At 47.3% G+C, this 18,470-nt stretch overlaps 1 protein-coding gene across 1 annotated transcript in view; it reads right to left on the bottom strand.

Annotated features, from left to right (window-relative positions):
* The window catches only part of SLC25A13 (solute carrier family 25 member 13), a 117,462-nt gene extending 100,876 nt beyond the window's left edge, over positions 1-16,586 (bottom strand). Inside the window, exon 1 of the mRNA XM_075827743.1 lies at positions 16,482-16,586. Within this exon, the coding sequence (XP_075683858.1) occupies positions 16,482-16,493 (12 nt within the window). The 5' untranslated portion in view covers positions 16,494-16,586. The remainder of the gene's footprint in view (positions 1-16,481) is intronic.
* Positions 16,587-18,470: the final 1,884 nt, after the last annotated feature.

Here is an 18,470-nt window from a genome sequence, read left to right as displayed (position 1 = left end):
CCAAAGAAAAGAGACTACAACAAACTCCGAGGCATGGGTAGAGATCCAGAGGGGACAAGATTATTTTGGGTCAAGAAGAAAGAATTGAGCCGTGAGTATGGCACGGGACTGGTGCTAATTGTTCCTGGTGATTGGACAGATATATCCTGATAAGAGGGGGAAGACGCGAGATATAAGAAGGGTTTGTTTTATACGCAAATGTTAGCCCAAGTAAGGAGTGATTGCTTTTTCAAAGGTATCTTGTTACGGTTTAAATTCGTTATATGTTAGATACATCTGACGGCAGGTTTGAGAAGGCCACGTCAGAAAAAAGAGAAGTAAAAAAAGTAAAAAGGTTGGGGGGAAGGGGTTACGGGTAGAACCAGGGAAGGTGAAGGGATTTCACCATAGTTGGGGTTGTTGGGTTAAGGGCAGAAATGTACGCAGAACATATGAAGGTTTAACTGAACACTTACATCTCTCTACTAGGGTGCTAGGCTGTGACATACAATACAGTTTTGACTTTATATATGGTGTAAAATCAACTACTGTAACACAATGCATTCTGTTGTTTTATGAGAGTAGTGACATGGAATGTTAAGGGTCTCCAGTCCCCACATAAAAGATCTCTGGTATTGAGACACCTCAGCAAGTTGAAAGCGGACCTGGCTCTTCTCCAGGAGACACACCTGGAGGAGAAAGATTTTTTTCGTATGCGCAAATATTGGGTGGGAGAAGTTCATGGATCTCCAGCAAAAGGCAGGAAAAATGGGGTAATACTGCTAGTTCACAAAAATTTCACGTCCACGTTACGCTCGAAATCCTCAGATACTGAAGGAAGATTATTGCATGTACTGCTAGACACGCAAATGGGCGAACTGAGTGTATATAATGTATATGCACCTAACTTCAGCAATCGCACATATTTTCAAAATCTACAGACTGCAATCCTAGCAGACACCTGCATTCAGAAGATAGTAGGGGGTGACTTCAACTCAGTCATGCAGCGGAAGATAGAAAACGAAAAGCTCCCACTACAAACTTAGCCACTGATGACGTTTTACCAGATCTCTCACATGACACACAGTTTAGTGATGGATGGCGATACTCACATCCAGACGATAGGGACTTTACATATTTCTCGCCGGCCCATCAATCATGGTCTAGGATAGACTATATATTTCTGAGTTCAAGTTTACTACAGAGAATAGAACAAATTGACATCACCAATATGGTAATATCGGATCATGCACCGGTGATATTAGTGCTGAGAGACGCTCAGCCTAAAGGGGGGGATTTTCAGTGGAGATTTCCATCAGCGTTAGCGAGTGAAGAAGATTTTCAAACAATGCTAAAAGGATGGTGGCTAGAATATGACACTGATAACGCAGCACACAGAACTGATCAAGTCTTGTATTGGGAAGCGGCCAAGGCGGTAATAAGGGGGAGACTGATATCATACGTGACATACAAGAAAAAGCAAATATTTCAAAAATATAGAGAATGTAGCGACATTCTCCGGGAGGCCTACTCTACTTTTCTTACAGATCCGACTTCTGAAAATCAGAATAAGTGGATAGAGGCCAAACAACATTTAGATTCATGGTTGGAAAAAAAGGAAAGGCTGGGCAGATCTATCTATGAGGCTAAGCTTTTCCGATTTGGCAACAAAGCAGGGAAATTTCTTGCGGGGTTGTCTAGAGCATTCCGACCACATACGCATATAACACGATTGACAGATCACAGGGGAGTTACGCACTCTGACCCCAGAAGGATAAATGAAATTTTTCACTCCTTTTACCAACGTCTATATGAACCTACTAACACAATAGACGATACATCAGGGGCACGGTTCTTAACACAAATCAATCTGCCTACTTTATCAGCGGAGCAGCTAGAAAACCTAAATACGCCAATAGAGTTAGAAGAGTTGCAATCGGCTATCGCGGCTCTGTCAAATGGGAAGGCACCGGGACCTGACGGTTACCCGGCAGAATTTTATAAAATATTGCAGGAACAGATAGCCCCGACACTATTGGCATATTTTAATTCGTTATTGAATGGTACAAACATTCCACACTCAGCCAACACGGCATACATAAAGGTGATTCCGAAAGCAGGAAAAGATCTACTGCAACCAAGCGCATATAGGCCCATTTCACTCATAAATCAAGACATCAAAATTAATATCAAAGATTATGGCAGCCAGGCTCGCATTACTGATGCCGCTTCTGATAGGACCATCACAGGTTGGCTTTATCAAAGGCAGAGCGGCTGTTACTAATATCAGAAAAGTACTGGGAGTGATGGATGTGATTAAGGCCCGACCATTGTCATTCCAAAAAGCAGCACTAATACAACTAGATGCTCAAAAGGCATTTGACAATGTGGAATGACGATGGTTGAATATGGTCATGGATAAATTTCGCATCGAGGGGGGGATTTAGAACATACCTTAACACTCTGTATAATAACCCCACAGCAGCGGTATGCACACCGGGAGTCAGATCGCCAGTGTTCAAACTACATAAAGGAACGAGGCAGGGCTGCCCCCTGTCACCGTTATTGTTCGATTTAGCGTTAGAACCCTTGATTCAGGCATTGGAACATGGAAATAAGTTTGAAGGCATACAAGTAGGAGAAACTGAAGTAAAAACTGCAGTGTTCGCAGATGATATCTTACTGTTTCTCAAGCAACCAGACCAACACTTACAGAACATTTTTGAAGTGTTTCGGGAATACGGGAAGTTTGGGGGACTAAAAATTAATCCAAACAAAAGTGAGTTGTTGGGTTTAACACCCCATAATCATTCGAGGGAGTTAGAAATCAAAAAGACGGGAATTAAAATTGCAAAAACCCACATAACTTATTTAGGGATCCAGATAGGGAGTACTGCGGGATCTTTATATCGTCTAAATTACAAACCACTATTTCATAAAATAAAATCAGAACTTGACAGATGGGCCTCCTTGCCGCTCTCGATGTTGGGTAGATGTCATCTGGTTAAAATGATTTCGTTTGCAAGGTTACTATACCCACTGCAGACTTTGCCGTTACTATTGAAACATACGGAGGTTAAAGAGGCTCTGTCACCAGATTTTGCAACCCCTATCTGCTATTGCATGTGATCGGCGCTGCAATGTAGATTACAGTAACGTTTTTATTTTTAAAAAACGAGCATTTTTGGCCAAGTTATGACCATTTTCGTATTTATGCAAATGAGGCTTGCAAAAGTACAACTGGGCGTGTTTAAAGTAAAAGTACAACTGGGCGTGTATTATGTGCGTACATCGGGCGTGTTTACTACTTTTACTAGCTGGGCGTTCTGATGAGAAGTATCATCCACTTCTCTTCAGAACGCCCAGCTTCTGGCAGATCACGCTGTGACGTCACTCACAGGTCCTGCATCGTGTCAGACGAGCGAGGACACATCGGCACCAGAGGCTACAGATGATTCTGCAGCAGCATCGGCGTTTGCAGGTAAGTAGCTACATCGACTTACCTGCAAACGCTGATGCTGCTGCAGAATCAACTGTAGCCTCTGGTGCCGATGTGGCCGTCACGATGCAGGACCTGTGAGTGACGTCACAGATCTGCACTGCCAGAAGCTGGGCGTTGTGAAGAGAAGTGGATGACACTTCTATACACAAAGCCCAGCTAGTAATAGTAGTAAACACGCCCGATGTACGCACATAATACACGCCCAGTTGTACTTTTACTTTTCAACACGCCCAGTTGTACTTTTGCAACCCTCATTTGCATAAATACGAAAATGGTCATAACTTGGCCAAAAATGCTCGTTTTTAAAAAAATAAAAACGTTACTGTAATCTACATTGCAGCGCCTATCTGCTGCAATAGCAGATAGGGGTTGCAAAATCTGGTGACAGAGCCTCTTTAAAGCTTTTAAAACGGCCATATCCAAATTTATTTGGTCAGGGAAACGCTCACGCATTTCATTGGTTAAGTTGCAGGGCTATCATTGGCAGGGGGGGGGTAAACCTTCCTCATTTGAGAGGCTACAACATCGCAAGTCTTTTTAGACATGTCCTAGACTGGATACACCACACCAATCACTATTCTAACTATACAATAGAATCTGAACTAGCGGGAACATGTGATCTCGTGGCTCTTCTACATACCAAATTGGGTGCTCTCCCACCGCACGTCAAAGGTTCGGTAGTATTGAAAGACACTATTATGTGCTGGAAGGAAGTGAGGAAAAAGCAGGGCCTATCCTTTAGACTATCCAAATACTTACCTTTATGGACACATGTAGAATTTCCGGAGGGGCAGTCCAGTAGACTGTTTAACAGGTGGAAACAACAGGGCATTGCAACAGTGGGACACATCATACATGCCTCAGAACCTAGGCTAAAAACACTTCTCGAACTTGTAGGGGAATTCGATATATTACCAACACACTATCTACAATACCTGCAGATCAAATCTTTTTGTAATACCAGAGTGGGAAACCTGGAAGGAGAAGTGATCGACAACAGATTTGATGAGATGGTAGGCGAAAGACAGCATAGGAACACATTATCAGTTCTATATAAAACAATTAAAGATTTATATGTAAGACTCAACTCAAAGGACCTGTTTGCATACTGGAGACGCACTCTCAAGATACCAAACATTAACACATGTATGTTGGAAGGATGGAAAGCGGTGAGAAAACATGTAATCAATGAGATATGGAGGGAGACCCAACTCAGACTGATGCATGCGGCTATTTACGCTTTTAACATACCAGTCAGTGCTAACAATCCGCACAGACTACATGCATGTCCTAAATGCAATCAACAACACAATGATCTGTATCATGGCATTTGGTTGTGTTCTTATGCACAAGAGTTTTGGGATATAACACTCAAGTATATCCATAAACTCTGGGAACGGACCCTAACGAAGACACCCATGTTACTTCTCTTTCATTCGGTAGCCTCATTGGAGGCAGGGGAAGAAGGGAATCTTACATATGTACCGCCATTGGCACATGTGATATTGGTGGTGGCCAAGAGGTGTATCTTGAAGAAATGGCTGGAAGCCAGTGTACCCACGCTGGATCAGTTGGTTCAGCAATTGAAGATTTGCCTCCGATCAGATAGAAATGATGCAATTACATTTAAAGAGAAAAAGACAGCAGGGTTTTTTAAAAAGTGGAGGCCGTTCCTTTTGCAGTTATCTGATGCAGAAATTGGGGAGGTAGTAGCGGGATTTCAATACACAAAATGGTATCTCACAGAAGAAATTAAAGGGACGTTAGGGAGGCTGAGGACGGGAGAACTGAGAGTCTAAATAGAAAAGAGAGGATAGCTCACTGGCAAGAGAGAAGAAGGGAAAGATATATAAACTTGAAATTGAAGCGATTTGCACATTGTCTGCCAAAGTTGAAATGTTAACTGTTTGTCATTTTGCAAAAGTTAATTAGGAAATGTAAACGTTTGGAAATATTGTATGAATCGCAAGTAACAATGTGATAAAACCTAAATGACATACTCTGTAACACTGGTCACTTATACAAGAGGTGGGCGATGCCACTTTTTGTTTTATTTTTGGTATGTTGTATGTTCAATAAAAATTTGATACAAAAAAATAAAAATAAAGGGGTCCCCAATTCTGGACCCTCAACTACTATTATAAAAAGTGTAGATCAGCAACAGTGTCTCTGACGCTGGAGGACCTGGGACATCCATGCACTAAACAGGGCTTCCAACAGCTACTTATTTTCGGTGGACCCTTCTACCAAAAAGTGCAAACCCTAGACGTACGGAGTTAATATGGGGGGCTTCAACCTGGACCCACTTGGGTAGACAGAAGCTACAAAAAGGGCAGTTCTTGCTCTAGAGCCAATTTACCCTAAGGCTACATGTACATGTTGCGTATTTTACTGCAAAAAATACACAGCAAAACCGCAAGAACTTCGCAGGAAAAAAATACCGCACCTGAAGGTTTTTCTATGCGGTTTTTAAGTTTTGCTGCGTAAGTCGCGGCGTTTTCATGCTGCGGGTTTTGGTGTGTATTTCTGTAGAACTACAAAGATAGAATTCGCATGTGGAATCGCAAGATAAATTGAAATGTCGCGGTTTGAAAAACACACACCACGGGTCATTTTACGTCCCGAAAAATACAGCGGCGTGGACATGAAATTCCCTGGAATCTCATTGTCCATGCTGGTACTGTAATACACTGCAGTTTTTCTACACGTAATATGCATCGTGTGCATGGACCCTAAAAGGAAACACAAATTCCTCCATGAATTAAGTCAACCAACCAAGTATTTTATACATTTATATAGCAATTTGACATTTTTGCTTCAAGGAAGAATCTAAGCTTCTGCCCCGCTGTCGGCACCGCTGAGTTTTCTTTGCCGTTTTTTTCGTAGGGCGGGTTGAACGCCTATGTGCAGTGTATCCTACTGGATGAATATAGCGGCATACATCGGAGGCTACCGTCGCAAGTATTCTCCAACAAATACCACAGTGCGAGCATAGCCTTGCAGTTAACAGCGGCTCACAGCAATCCTTGCACGGGCCATTTATACGTTTCTACATATTAATCCCACACAAAAAATAAAAAAAAATTTGGTTAATCTTGCTATAATAATTGAGGGTCCCCATATCGCTTGTGTTGCCCTTTACGCTTTTTCCAGCACAGTCACAGTCGCACTAAATCAAATTTCACACATCTCCATCGACTTCTCCGGATTGCGGTCGTACTGTATTTTCTATCGCAACATCCGACAATTGACTTTAACCCAAACCTAAGGGAGAAGAGCAAAAATATCCTCGACCCCACATTGTACCAATTCCTATAAGAGCTTGTTGGACACGCCGACCACTAGAAGACGGTAGTAGATCCATATCGTAATCCCTGTGTAAGAGATGATGTTCTCCCGGTCCTCGATGAATGACTATAATGCGTGACGAACTTCACGATGGGATTTAATGGGAAACGCAGTTCAGTAAAGAGATCTAGAGAGGTTTCTTGTAAGAAGTCAACAATGATCGCTTTATGGATATAATGCAGTGTAAGAGGAGAACTGAGCGGACTACAGAGGAAAAGATTATTTATACCTCTGAAGTAGAGCTGGGCAATTAATCGAAAAATGATATTAAAATTCAGCGGAATTAAATAGACGTCAACTTGCGAATTTCGGTTTTAATCAATTATTTTCTCCCGCTTTAAACTGTATCTGCATCTCCAGGAAGCAGATAGAGTTTAATTCAATGGAAGAGCAGAAAGCCGTCAGGTCCCTGCTCTACCATTAACTATGTATCGCTGGACACGAGGCAGTGACGTCATCGCGCTTGTCTGCGCCGAGTGGCACAGACCAGAAGAGCAGCGGGATCTCCTCCGCTCGTCATTGGAACAGGGTTAGGAGGAGTATGTATATTATTTTTTATCAGGCACTATTGGGTCATTGTACAGCGTGGGTGCAGCTGTGGGGGCATTATACCGCGTGGGGTACTTTATACTGTGTGGGGAGCAGCTATAGGGGCATTACAATGTGAGGGCAGTTATGGGGGGCATACTATGTGGAGGGCAGTTATAGTGGAATTATAATGTGCGGGGGCAGTGTAAGGGGGTATATTATATATAGTAGTATACAGCAGGCTAAGGGGATATATATGAATTCAATGGCGTAGCACGCAAATAGGGGCATGGCATAAATAATCGAAATGACAGGTCCAATTAATCGTGATTTTGATCATAAAATCGGTCCGTCAGCCATAGAAACGAAGGAGTCTAATTACGGACGAAGTCTACGGTCATGTGCATGGGACCTCACAGCCATAAAGCTGGCGTCAAAGAATAAAAACAAATGAGTTACCCCAAATATTTTATGCAGTATGGCCATCTGGATAACCTTGGTGTCGTTCTTATGACACCATTGATAAACGCACACCTCTCTTCTGCGCAAAACCTGCAGCTCATCGAAGTTATACGTTTCCTGCGAGTTGGGTGCAACTTTTTTATTTTAATGGTGCTCTTCTTCTGGACATTTTACGTGTCAGCCTCTGATACAAGCATCCGTCACGTGACTCCGTGTATTTCTATGGTGGTAACTACTCACCCGGAGCTCTCACTTTCCCGGAATCGGAGTAACTTGATTTCCCCATGTTACAACGCAGCTTACGATTAAAACAAATTTCCGAGTTTCCCATTCCGGCTGCTTCATCCTACAGGAAATACATGTGACCTCTCCATCATGGAGCCCTCATCTGATTACAGGCCTGAAATGAATAGAACCGTCCGCCCCGCACCTTGTCACTAGGAATCAGCATCAGGTACTAAGTGGTCAGGTAACCTGCTAGAAATAACAAACCAAGAAGCCACATTCATAAAGCAAAAGGGGAAAAAAAATCCCTCAGACGGGCAGATGACATTACCCGACAATCAATTAACATTCAGAGTAATTGTGCGGTGGACATAGAGCAGAGCCGGGACCTGTCTCCCTGCAATCACTGCGGACAAATTCTCATTACCCTCATATAATATAATCGTCCGCGGACCCAGGAGAGCGGCCCATCTGCTTTATGTCAAGCTACACACAAGCCTGGGGTCACGGGAGACTTGACCTATAGATAAACGGCAATGACTCCTCCGGAGGACAACATACGACTATACACACTGCAGGAGCGACACCTGACACATCAGACCTATATCTACACTCCCATTCATATGGCGATGTATATGTTAAGCGGAGGCTGTGACGGTGGCCAAAACTGGCATCCGTCCCAAAAAGTTATTGAAGAGACCATGACTCCTTGACCATGGGGGGGGCAACCCAGGAGTACCATTTCTGAGTGATTGGAGGGATAGCGCTGCACACGGAGGAATATAGGACATGAACTGCTAGGAGATCCATATTAAAGATCAGCTTGTAAGGAGCCGTATTACGGCCGTGTGAAAGCAGCCTTAGACCTTGTTCACACAGTGCATATTTGCTACAGATTTTGCATGCATTTTTTTAAGCCAAAACCAGGAACGGAGCCTAAACAGAAGAAATATATAAAGGAAGGACTCAGGCTACGTTCACACAGGGCGGATACGCTGCTAAAAGGTGCACAGTTGTATGCACCCTGGAGGCCGCAGGGAATTAACGATAAAAAAACCGCACCAAATCGTGGTGCAGTTTTTTGGCTGGAATGTCCACACTGGAAAACAGCACGTAAAAAAACAAAAACATACTTAGGCGTTGTTCACACGACAGGTTCCGAGTGTCGGCAGATAAAAACGTCAGTTTTTCTCGCCCATTTTGAATCTGTTCCGTTTCCGTTCCGAGCAGTGTTTCCGTTTTTAACGGCCGATTTTGACCCGTTTTGCAACCGTTTTTTTCCCCTGAACGTTTTAAAAACTGATTAATTTAATTTGTAAACTTCTATGGGAGCCGGGAGAACAGCCCAAAATAGGGCAGGTAAACGAGATTTCGTTTCACTTGCTGGAAATCTCACAGAAAAGAGTCAGAAGTGTCAGGATTGTGAGTACACATGACGTCCAGGCTGGATTTCATGTGTATTCATTATCAGGACACTTGTGTATGTGGCTGCACATCGCTGCTGTGTAAATGAATGGAGAGGAGTGTATGACACTGACTGGTCACTGATTGGTCAGCGTCATACATGTAAACACGCCCAGTTAAAAACACAATACACACCCAGTTGGACATAACGAAAAAAAAACACCCAGTTGTCCATTTCAAACCTAATTTGCATAAATATAAAATAGCTCATAACTTGGCCAAAAATGAACGTTTTTAAAAAAACCAAAATGTTACTCTTATCTCCATTGCAGCGCCGATCACATGCAATAGGAGATAGGGGTTTGAGAATCTGGTGACGGAGCCTCTTTAAACTCTGACGTCCTGCAGACTGGCATGACTATTTATCCCACGTTGCGGGTTTTACCTCCCTATTGTATTAAATGGGGAAAACCCACAACACAAAAGCAGCGATTACACAAATACAATTGACTTGCTGCGAAATAACAAAAAACGCACCGCAGGTCAGTTTCTAAATGTTTTTCCCCACTTATTCACGCAGCGTGTGGATGAAATTTGTTCAAATATCACCCACTCTGCTGCTACTATATGATGCTGCGGATTTTCCACAACAAAACACTGTATGGAAAGCCGCAGTACTTACACAACGTGTGAACTCTGCTTTATAGGTCTGCTCTCCTGGATCCAATTCTTAATCTTGGTTTAAAAAAATGCATGCAAAATCTGCACTGTGGGAACAAGCCCTTAGGGCTCAGCTGCTTTCGGAGTCAAACAACCAAATGCAAATTCCAAGAGCACCTTAGACGGAGGTCAAAACCTGCTTAAAAATTAATGGAGTCACAGCATCACACTGATCGAGGACACATACTGCAAGCGCACGCAATGGAGACAATTGCCGCTATAATTTGGCAATTGCTGCAAAATGTGGCTTAAAAAACAAAACAAAAAAAAAAAAAACACCTTCAAAGGACAACTTTTCCTATTCATTTTTATGAAGTGTGATCCAAGCAGGAAAACGTTGTGCAAATCTGAGATCACACAAAAGCTGAATCATGGGATCTTTTGCTCAGATCGCACAACCAGCGTCATAGTGGAGCTCTGCTGGGTCAGCGAACTTTGGAGGTTGTGTCATCAGAGACAACCTCTGTCAAAATGTGGCCACAAGGACAATCAGCTGATTGCCGGAGGTGCCGGGAGCAGGACCCGGGACCGGGACAAACAGCAAGCCATTTCCCCTGCAGCGGCCCCTGCAGGGAAGATGTAGCATTACATGGCGGTCATTCAGATGAATAGCCATCCATGTAATACAAGGACAGTTCAAGTTCACCAGAACGGCTCTCTGGCTAATATAGGGGAGTCCCAAGCACGGAACCCCCCCCCCCCCCCTCAATGATATCCATAAGACCAGAATCCCTTTAAGGCCTCATGAACACGACTAGCGTTCTTTTTTTTTTTTTTTTTTACTGTCCACAAATAGACCAATATAAAAGCGCCTCCATAAAGACTATAAAAAAAAACAGGAGGTGAAAAATATATTAGTTATAAATCAAAGACCAGGGTCCCCCATTTAGGAACCCCCTCACAAAACAAGACTTGTTATTGTCCTAGCTGGACGCCCTCTGTAAATATCTGTCCTGGTCATGTGACGGACACACAATGTAACGAGCCGTGCACCTGTGTAGGTCACACGGGTAATAATTGTATTGCAATATATAAAATCTTCACTGGAGAAAGACCAAGTTAGGCCTCATGCACACGACCGCAGTTTTCATCCGTAATTACGGATGAAATGGCAGACACATTCAATTCTATTGGCCATGGACACCTTTCCGTATATATTTATGGATGGGTTTCCATTCCGTAGAAATGATCCGTAAAATATAGAACATGTCCTATCCTTGTCCGTAATTACAGATGGGCACCCGTAGCCGTCCTTAATTACGGAAGCATCGCTATGCGACACCACGGGATTACCCAACATTCCTCCCTGGTTTTTTTGCTGATCCGTAAATGCAGATGAAGTACGGATAGACTATGGATCGTATCTGAGGCCAGCCTTCCGCAACGCAAAAATAAAAAGTAGCTTTTTTTTGGTTTAAAATGAATAAAAAGCTTCATACTTACCCCCGGGCGTTGTCATGGCAACACTTTCTTCAGTTCTCCGTCCAGCCCGGCCTCCTGGGGTGACGTTTCATCCCTTGTGACTGCTGCAACCAATTACAGACTGCAGCGATCACATGGGTTTAAGCCTCATCCCAGGAGGCCGGCCTGCACCGAGAAAAGAGGGACGAGTCGCCATGACTACGGGTGAGTTTGGGCTCTTTTATGTGCTATTTTCCGCAGCAGACATTCTGCCCGAAAAACAATACCCCAATTTGGTGAGGTTTTTTGGCTTTTTTTTTTAAACAGAATCCCCTGCAGGTTCCAGGACAAATACAATGTGTACTTTTATGCAGCGTATTCGGTCGGTGTGAACAAGGCCTTAACAAATATACAGAGCCTGCTTCTTGTGACAGAGGTGGTACTCAGGCAGAAGTGAGTACCCTCTAGGAGATAAAAGTGTGAAGACAGAGGGGGCTGGTACCGATTCTGCATCGGCGCGCAAAAGCTTTATAGGCTATGTACACCTTTGATATTTTTATTCCCCAAAAAAACTCAGCTGTAGTAATGGGAGTACCGCCTGTCCCGGAGGGGGAACACTCAGCTGTAGTAATGGGAGTACCGCCTGTCCCGGAGGGGGAACACTCAGCTGTAGTAATGGGAGTACCGCCTGTCCCGGAGGGGGAACACTCAGCTGTAGTAATGGGAGTACCGCCTGTCCCGGAGGGGGAACACTCAGCTGTAGTAATGGGAGTACCGCCTGTCCCAGAGGGGGAACACTCAGCTGTAGTAATGGGAGTACCGCCTGTCCCAGAGGGGGAACACTCAGCTGTAGTAATGGGAGTACCGCCTGTCCCAGAGGGGGAACACTCAGCTGTAGTAATGGGAGTACCGCCTGTCCCGGAGGGGGAACACTCAGCTGTAGTAATGGGAGTACCGCCTGTCCCGGAGGGGGAACACTCAGCTGTAGTAATGGGAGTACCGCCTGTCCCGGAGGGGGAACACTCAGCTGTAGTAATGGGAGTACCGCCTGTCCCGGAGGGGGAACACTCAGCTGTAGTAATGGGAGTACCGCCTGTCCTGGAGGAGAACACTCAGCTGTAGTAATGGGAGTACCGCCTGTCCTGGAGGAGAACTCTCAGCTGTAGTAATGGGAGTACCGCCTGTCCTGGAGAACACTCAGCTGTAGTAATGGGAGTACCGTCTGTCCCGGAGGGGGAACACTCAGCTGTAGTAATGGGAGTACCGCCTGTCCCAGAGGGGGAACACTCAGCTGTAGTAATGGGAGTACCGCCTGTCCCAGAGGGGGAACACTCAGCTGTAGTAATGGGAGTACCGCCTGTCCCAGAGGGGGAACACTCAGCTGTAGTAATGGGAGTACCGCCTGTCCTGGAGGAGAACACTCAGCTGTAGTAATGGGAGTACCGCCTGTCCTGGAGAACTCTCAGCTGTAGGAATGGGAGTACCGCCTGTCCTGGAGAACACTCAGCTGTAGTAATAGGAGTACCGCCTGTCCCGGAGAACACTCAGCTGTAGTAATAGGAGTACCGCCTGTCCCGGAGGGGGAACACTCAGCTGTAGTAATGGGAGTACCGCCTGTCCTGGAGGGGGAACACTCAGCTGTAGTAATGGGAGTACCGCCTGTCCCGGAGGGGGAACACTCAGCTGTAGTAATGGGAGTACCGCCTGTCCCGGAGGGGGAACACTCAGCTGTAGTAATGGGAGTACCGCCTGTCCCGGAGGGGGAACACTCAGCTGTAGTAATGGGAGTACCGCCTGTCCTGGAGAACACTCAGCTGTAGTAATGGGAGTACCGCCTGTCCCGGAGGGGGAACACTCAGCTGTAGTAATGGGAGTACCACCTGTCCCGGAGGGGGAACACTCAGCTGTAGTAATGGGAGTACCGCCTGTCCCGGAGGGGGAACACTCAGCTGTAGTAATGGGAGTACCGTCTGTCCCGGAGGGGGAACACTCAGCTGTAGTAATGGGAGTACCGCCTGTCCTGGAGGAGAACACTCAGCTGTAGTAATGGGAGTACCGCCTGTCCTGGAGGAGAACTCTCAGCTGTAGTAATGGGAGTACCGCCTGTCCCGGAGGGGGAACACTCAGCTGTAGTAATGGGAGTACCGCCTGTCCTGGGGGAGAACACTCAGCTGTAGTAATGGGAGTACCGCCTGTCCTGGAAGGAGAACACTCAGCTGTAGTAATGGGAGCACCGCCTGTCCCGGAGGGGGAACACTCAGCTGTAGTAATGGGAGTACCGCCTGTCCCGGAGGGGAACACTCAGCTGTAGTAATGGGAGTACCGCCTGTCCCGGAGGGGGAACACTCAGCTGTAGTAATGGGAGTACCGCCTGTCCTGGAGGGGGAACACTCAACTGTAGTAATGGGAGTACCGCCTGTCCCGGAGGGGGAACACTCAGCTGTAGTAATGGGAGTACCGCCTGTCCCGGAGGGGGAACACTCAGCTGTAGTAATGGGAGTACCGCCTGTCCCGGAGGGGGAACACTCAGCTGTAGTAATGGGAGTACCGCCTGTCCTGGAGAACACTCAGCTGTAGTAATGGGAGTACCGCCTGTCCCGGAGGGGGAACACTCAGCTGTAGTAATGGGAGTACCACCTGTCCCGGAGGGGGAACACTCAGCTGTAGTAATGGGAGTACCGCCTGTCCCGGAGGGGGAACACTCAGCTGTAGTAATGGGAGTACCGTCTGTCCCGGAGGGGGAACACTCAGCTGTAGTAATGGGAGTACCGCCTGTCCTGGAGGAGAACACTCAGCTGTAGTAATGGGAGTACCGCCTGTCCTGGAGGAGAACTCTCAGCTGTAGTAATGGGAGTACCGCCTGTCCCGGAGGGGGAACACTCAGCTGTAGTAATGGGAGTACCGCCTGTCCTGGAGGAGAACACTCAGCTGTAGTAATGGGAGTACCGCCTGTCCTGGAAGGAGAACACTCAGCTGTAGTAATGGGAGCACCGCCTGTCCCGGAGGGGGAACACTCAGCTGTAGTAATGGGAGTACCGCCTGTCCCGGAGGGGAACACTCAGCTGTAGTAATGGGAGTACCGCCTGTCCTGGAGGGGGAACACTCAGCTGTAGTAATGGGAGTACCGCCTGTCCCGGAGGGGGAACACTCAGCTGTAGTAATGGGAGTACCGCCTGTCCTGGAGGGGAACACTCAGCTGTAGTAATGGGAGTACCGCCTGTCCCGGAGGGGGAACACTCAGCTGTAGTAATGGGAGTACCGCCTGTCCCGGAGGGGGAACACTCAGCTGTAGTAATGGGAGTACCGCCTGTCCCGGAGGGGGAACACTCAGCTGTAGTAATGGGAGTACCGCCTGTCCCGGAGGGGGAACACTCAGCTGTAGTAATGGGAGTACCACCTGTCCCGGAGGGGGAACACTCAGCTGTAGTAATGGGAGTACCGCCTGTCCCGGAGGGGGAACACTCAGCTGTAGTAATGGGAGTACCGTCTGTCCCGGAGGGGGAACACTCAGCTGTAGTAATGGGAGTACCGCCTGTCCTGGAGGAGAACACTCAGCTGTAGTAATGGGAGTACCGCCTGTCCTGGAGGAGAACTCTCAGCTGTAGTAATGGGAGTACCGCCTGTCCCGGAGGGGGAACACTCAGCTGTAGTAATGGGAGTACCGCCTGTCCTGGAGGAGAACACTCAGCTGTAGTAATGGGAGTACCGCCTGTCCTGGAAGGAGAACACTCAGCTGTAGTAATGGGAGCACCGCCTGTCCCGGAGGGGGAACACTCAGCTGTAGTAATGGGAGTACCGCCTGTCCCGGAGGGGAACACTCAGCTGTAGTAATGGGAGTACCGCCTGTCCTGGAGGGGGAACACTCAGCTGTAGTAATGGGAGTACCGCCTGTCCCGGAGGGGGAACACTCAGCTGTAGTAATGGGAGTACCGCCTGTCCTGGAGGGGAACACTCAGCTGTAGTAATGGGAGTACCGCCTGTCCCGGAGGGGGAACACTCAGCTGTAGTAATGGGAGTACCGCCTGTCCCGGAGGGGGAACACTCAGCTGTAGTAATGGGAGTACCGCCTGTCCTGGAAGGAGAACACTCAGCTGTAGTAATGGGAGTACCGCCTGTCCCGGAGGGGAACACTCAGCTGTAGTAATGGGAGTACCGCCTGTCCTGGAGGGGAACACTCAGCTGTAGTAATGGGAGTACCGCCTGTCCTGGAGGGGGAACACTCAGCTGTTGTAATGGGAGTACCGCCTGTCCTGGAGGGGAACACTCAGCTGTAGTAATGGGAGTACCGCCTGTCCTGGAGGGGGAACACTCAGCTGTTGTAATGGGAGTACCGCCTGTCCTGGAGGGGGAACACTCAGCTGTAGTAATGGGAGTACCGCCTGTCCTGGAGGAGAACACTCAGCTGTAGTAATGGGAGTACCGCCTGTCCTGGAGGGGAACACTCTGCTGTAGTAATTAGAGTACCGCCTGTCCCGGAGGGGGAACACTCAGCTTTAGTAATGGGAGTACCGCCTGTCCTGGAAGGAGAACACTCAGCTGTAGTAATGGGAGTACCGCCTGTCCTGGAGAACACTCAGCTGTAGTAATGGGAGTACCGCCTGTCCTGGAGAACACTCAGCTGTAGTAATGGGAGCACCGCCTGTCTCTGGGATTACCTCCCCTCTATTCTATGGTAGTCGCCCCTGTGTATATACTGTGTACATTACATATAGCAGTCAGCTGTATACAGAGCCTCAGGACAGGTATAATCCCACTCACAAGGACAGGCCCTAGGTCATCAGTGTAATGCCGCACACAGGCCCCGTCACAGGGATAACCGCTGCTTCTTCCCCCCTGCCGCTCCCCACCACCTGTATGCCGGCAGCTCGTCTGCCGCCTGCGCTCTCCTGTCACCCCGTCCCCGGGCACATACCTTGGCAGCCATGCTGAGCACAACTCACACACACTTCCCATCAGACGTTTCCCCGTCACGTCACAGCGGCTCCGCCCCCACTGATCGAAGTGCGCAAGCTGATTGGCTCCTTTCGTTTCCCGCCCTCTGTCCTGTCACATGATCAGACGTCCTTCGCAGGTGTTTTAGAGGAGAATTGTGAGGTGAAGTGTGAGGTGTCCGCTGAGGTGTCCGCTGTCTGTATCCTCGTACACGGCCCGGGGTCGCTGCTCGTTGTCCTGTAGTAAAAACATAATAGTTCACCACCTTCACTGACAGTTGTTCTCGTTGTGGAAATGTCACATGTGGTAGAGACAACTGTGAGGATGAAAGTGTGGAACTACTACTCCCAGCATGGCCTGTCGTCCATATTTTTCTAAAATCAACTACAGCCCTACCAAAATGGCAGTCACAGTGCATCCAACAATGCTATAGTGCCCCTAAAATGCCAACCACAGCGAAACTCTAAATACCAAACACAGCACACCCCAACATGGCGACCACATTGCCCCTGTAAATACCAAAACCCTGAAAATGACAACCGCATTTCATAGGGAGTTACTAGAATGAGACCCAAGAGCAAACAGCAGTATCAGGCTTCGTTCACATCTGCGCCAGGACTCCGTTCGTGGGTTCCGTCGGAGCTTTCTGTCGGGAACCCATGAACAGAAACCATAGGTTTCCGTTTGAATTACCATTGATTTTAATGTTGACGGATCCGGTGCAAATGGTTTCCGTTTTTCCCCGTTGTGTAAGGGTCAGTTCACACGTAGTGTAAATACTGCGGATTTTCCGCAGCAAATACAGTAGCAGCAAAGTGGATGAGGTAAAACAAATCTCCACACGCTGCGTAAATACTGAGCGGAAAAAAACGCTCAGAAATTGACCTGCGGTGCGGAATTTTATTCCGCAGCACGTCAATTGTATTTACGTAAATGCTGCTTATATGTTGCGGGATTACCCCATCGAATTCAATGGGGAGGTGAATCCCGCAACAAATAGCAGTTGTTGCCTTTTTTGCGGCGGGTTCGCAGCGATCCCGCCGCAAAAAAGGCAACTCAGAAAACAAAAAATATATTATACTTACCCAGGAGTCTGTGTTTCATCCTCCTGGGATGACGCTTCACCCCATGTGACCGCCGCTGCAGCCAATCACAGGCTGCTGGCAGTTCAGCTAAGTGCTGCAGTTTTCCGCAGCGGTCATTCCGGTCATTTCGGTGCACTTTTTCGCCCAGAATTCACTGCGGTACAAAGGACGGATACGCTGCGTGCTATTACGCCCCGTGTGAACTCAGCCTAAGGGTTCCTTCGTTTTGACGGAATGAATAGCGCAGTCGACTACACTATTCATTCCGTCAAAACGTCGGAATCCTTGCACAACGGTAACAAACGGAAACCATTTGCACCAGATCTGTCCCCATTGAAATCAATAGCAATGCAAACGGAAACCTATGGTTTCCGTTTGGATTCCGTTCCTGGGTTCCCCTGATGGAGAGATCCGACGGAACGCATGAACGGAGCCCCGGCGCAGATGTGAAGGAAGCCTTAGGCTGGGTTGATCTGCCTGCACACATGGTTTGCCGCATTTTTTGCGGCATTTTTCGTCTGCGGCTATTGAGCGCCGCGGGCAAAAAACGCTGCGAAATACGCTTTCTCTGCCTCCCATTGATGTTAATGGGAGGTCAGAGACGTAAACGCCCGAACATAAGGCATGTCGCTTCTTTTTCCCGCGAAACGGTTTTTCCGCTCGCAGTAAAAAAACGCCTCCGCCTCCCATTGAAATCAATGGGAGGCATTTTTGGCCGTTTTTTGGCGCATTTTGCGACGCAGTTTCCGCATGAACAAAACATGTAAAAAAACTCAATGTGAACTGGCCCTTATTCAGCACTGTATGGCGGGATTGGTTTTTTTACCAGCCTGGCTGGTATATACAGGGATGATGGGGGTTGTATACAGGTATGATGTCTGGTA

This window comes from Rhinoderma darwinii, chromosome 5, assembly GCF_050947455.1.
Source record: "Rhinoderma darwinii isolate aRhiDar2 chromosome 5, aRhiDar2.hap1, whole genome shotgun sequence".
Taxonomy (NCBI): domain Eukaryota; kingdom Metazoa; phylum Chordata; class Amphibia; order Anura; family Rhinodermatidae; genus Rhinoderma; species Rhinoderma darwinii.
This window is presented reverse-complemented; position numbering and strand designations above follow the sequence as displayed.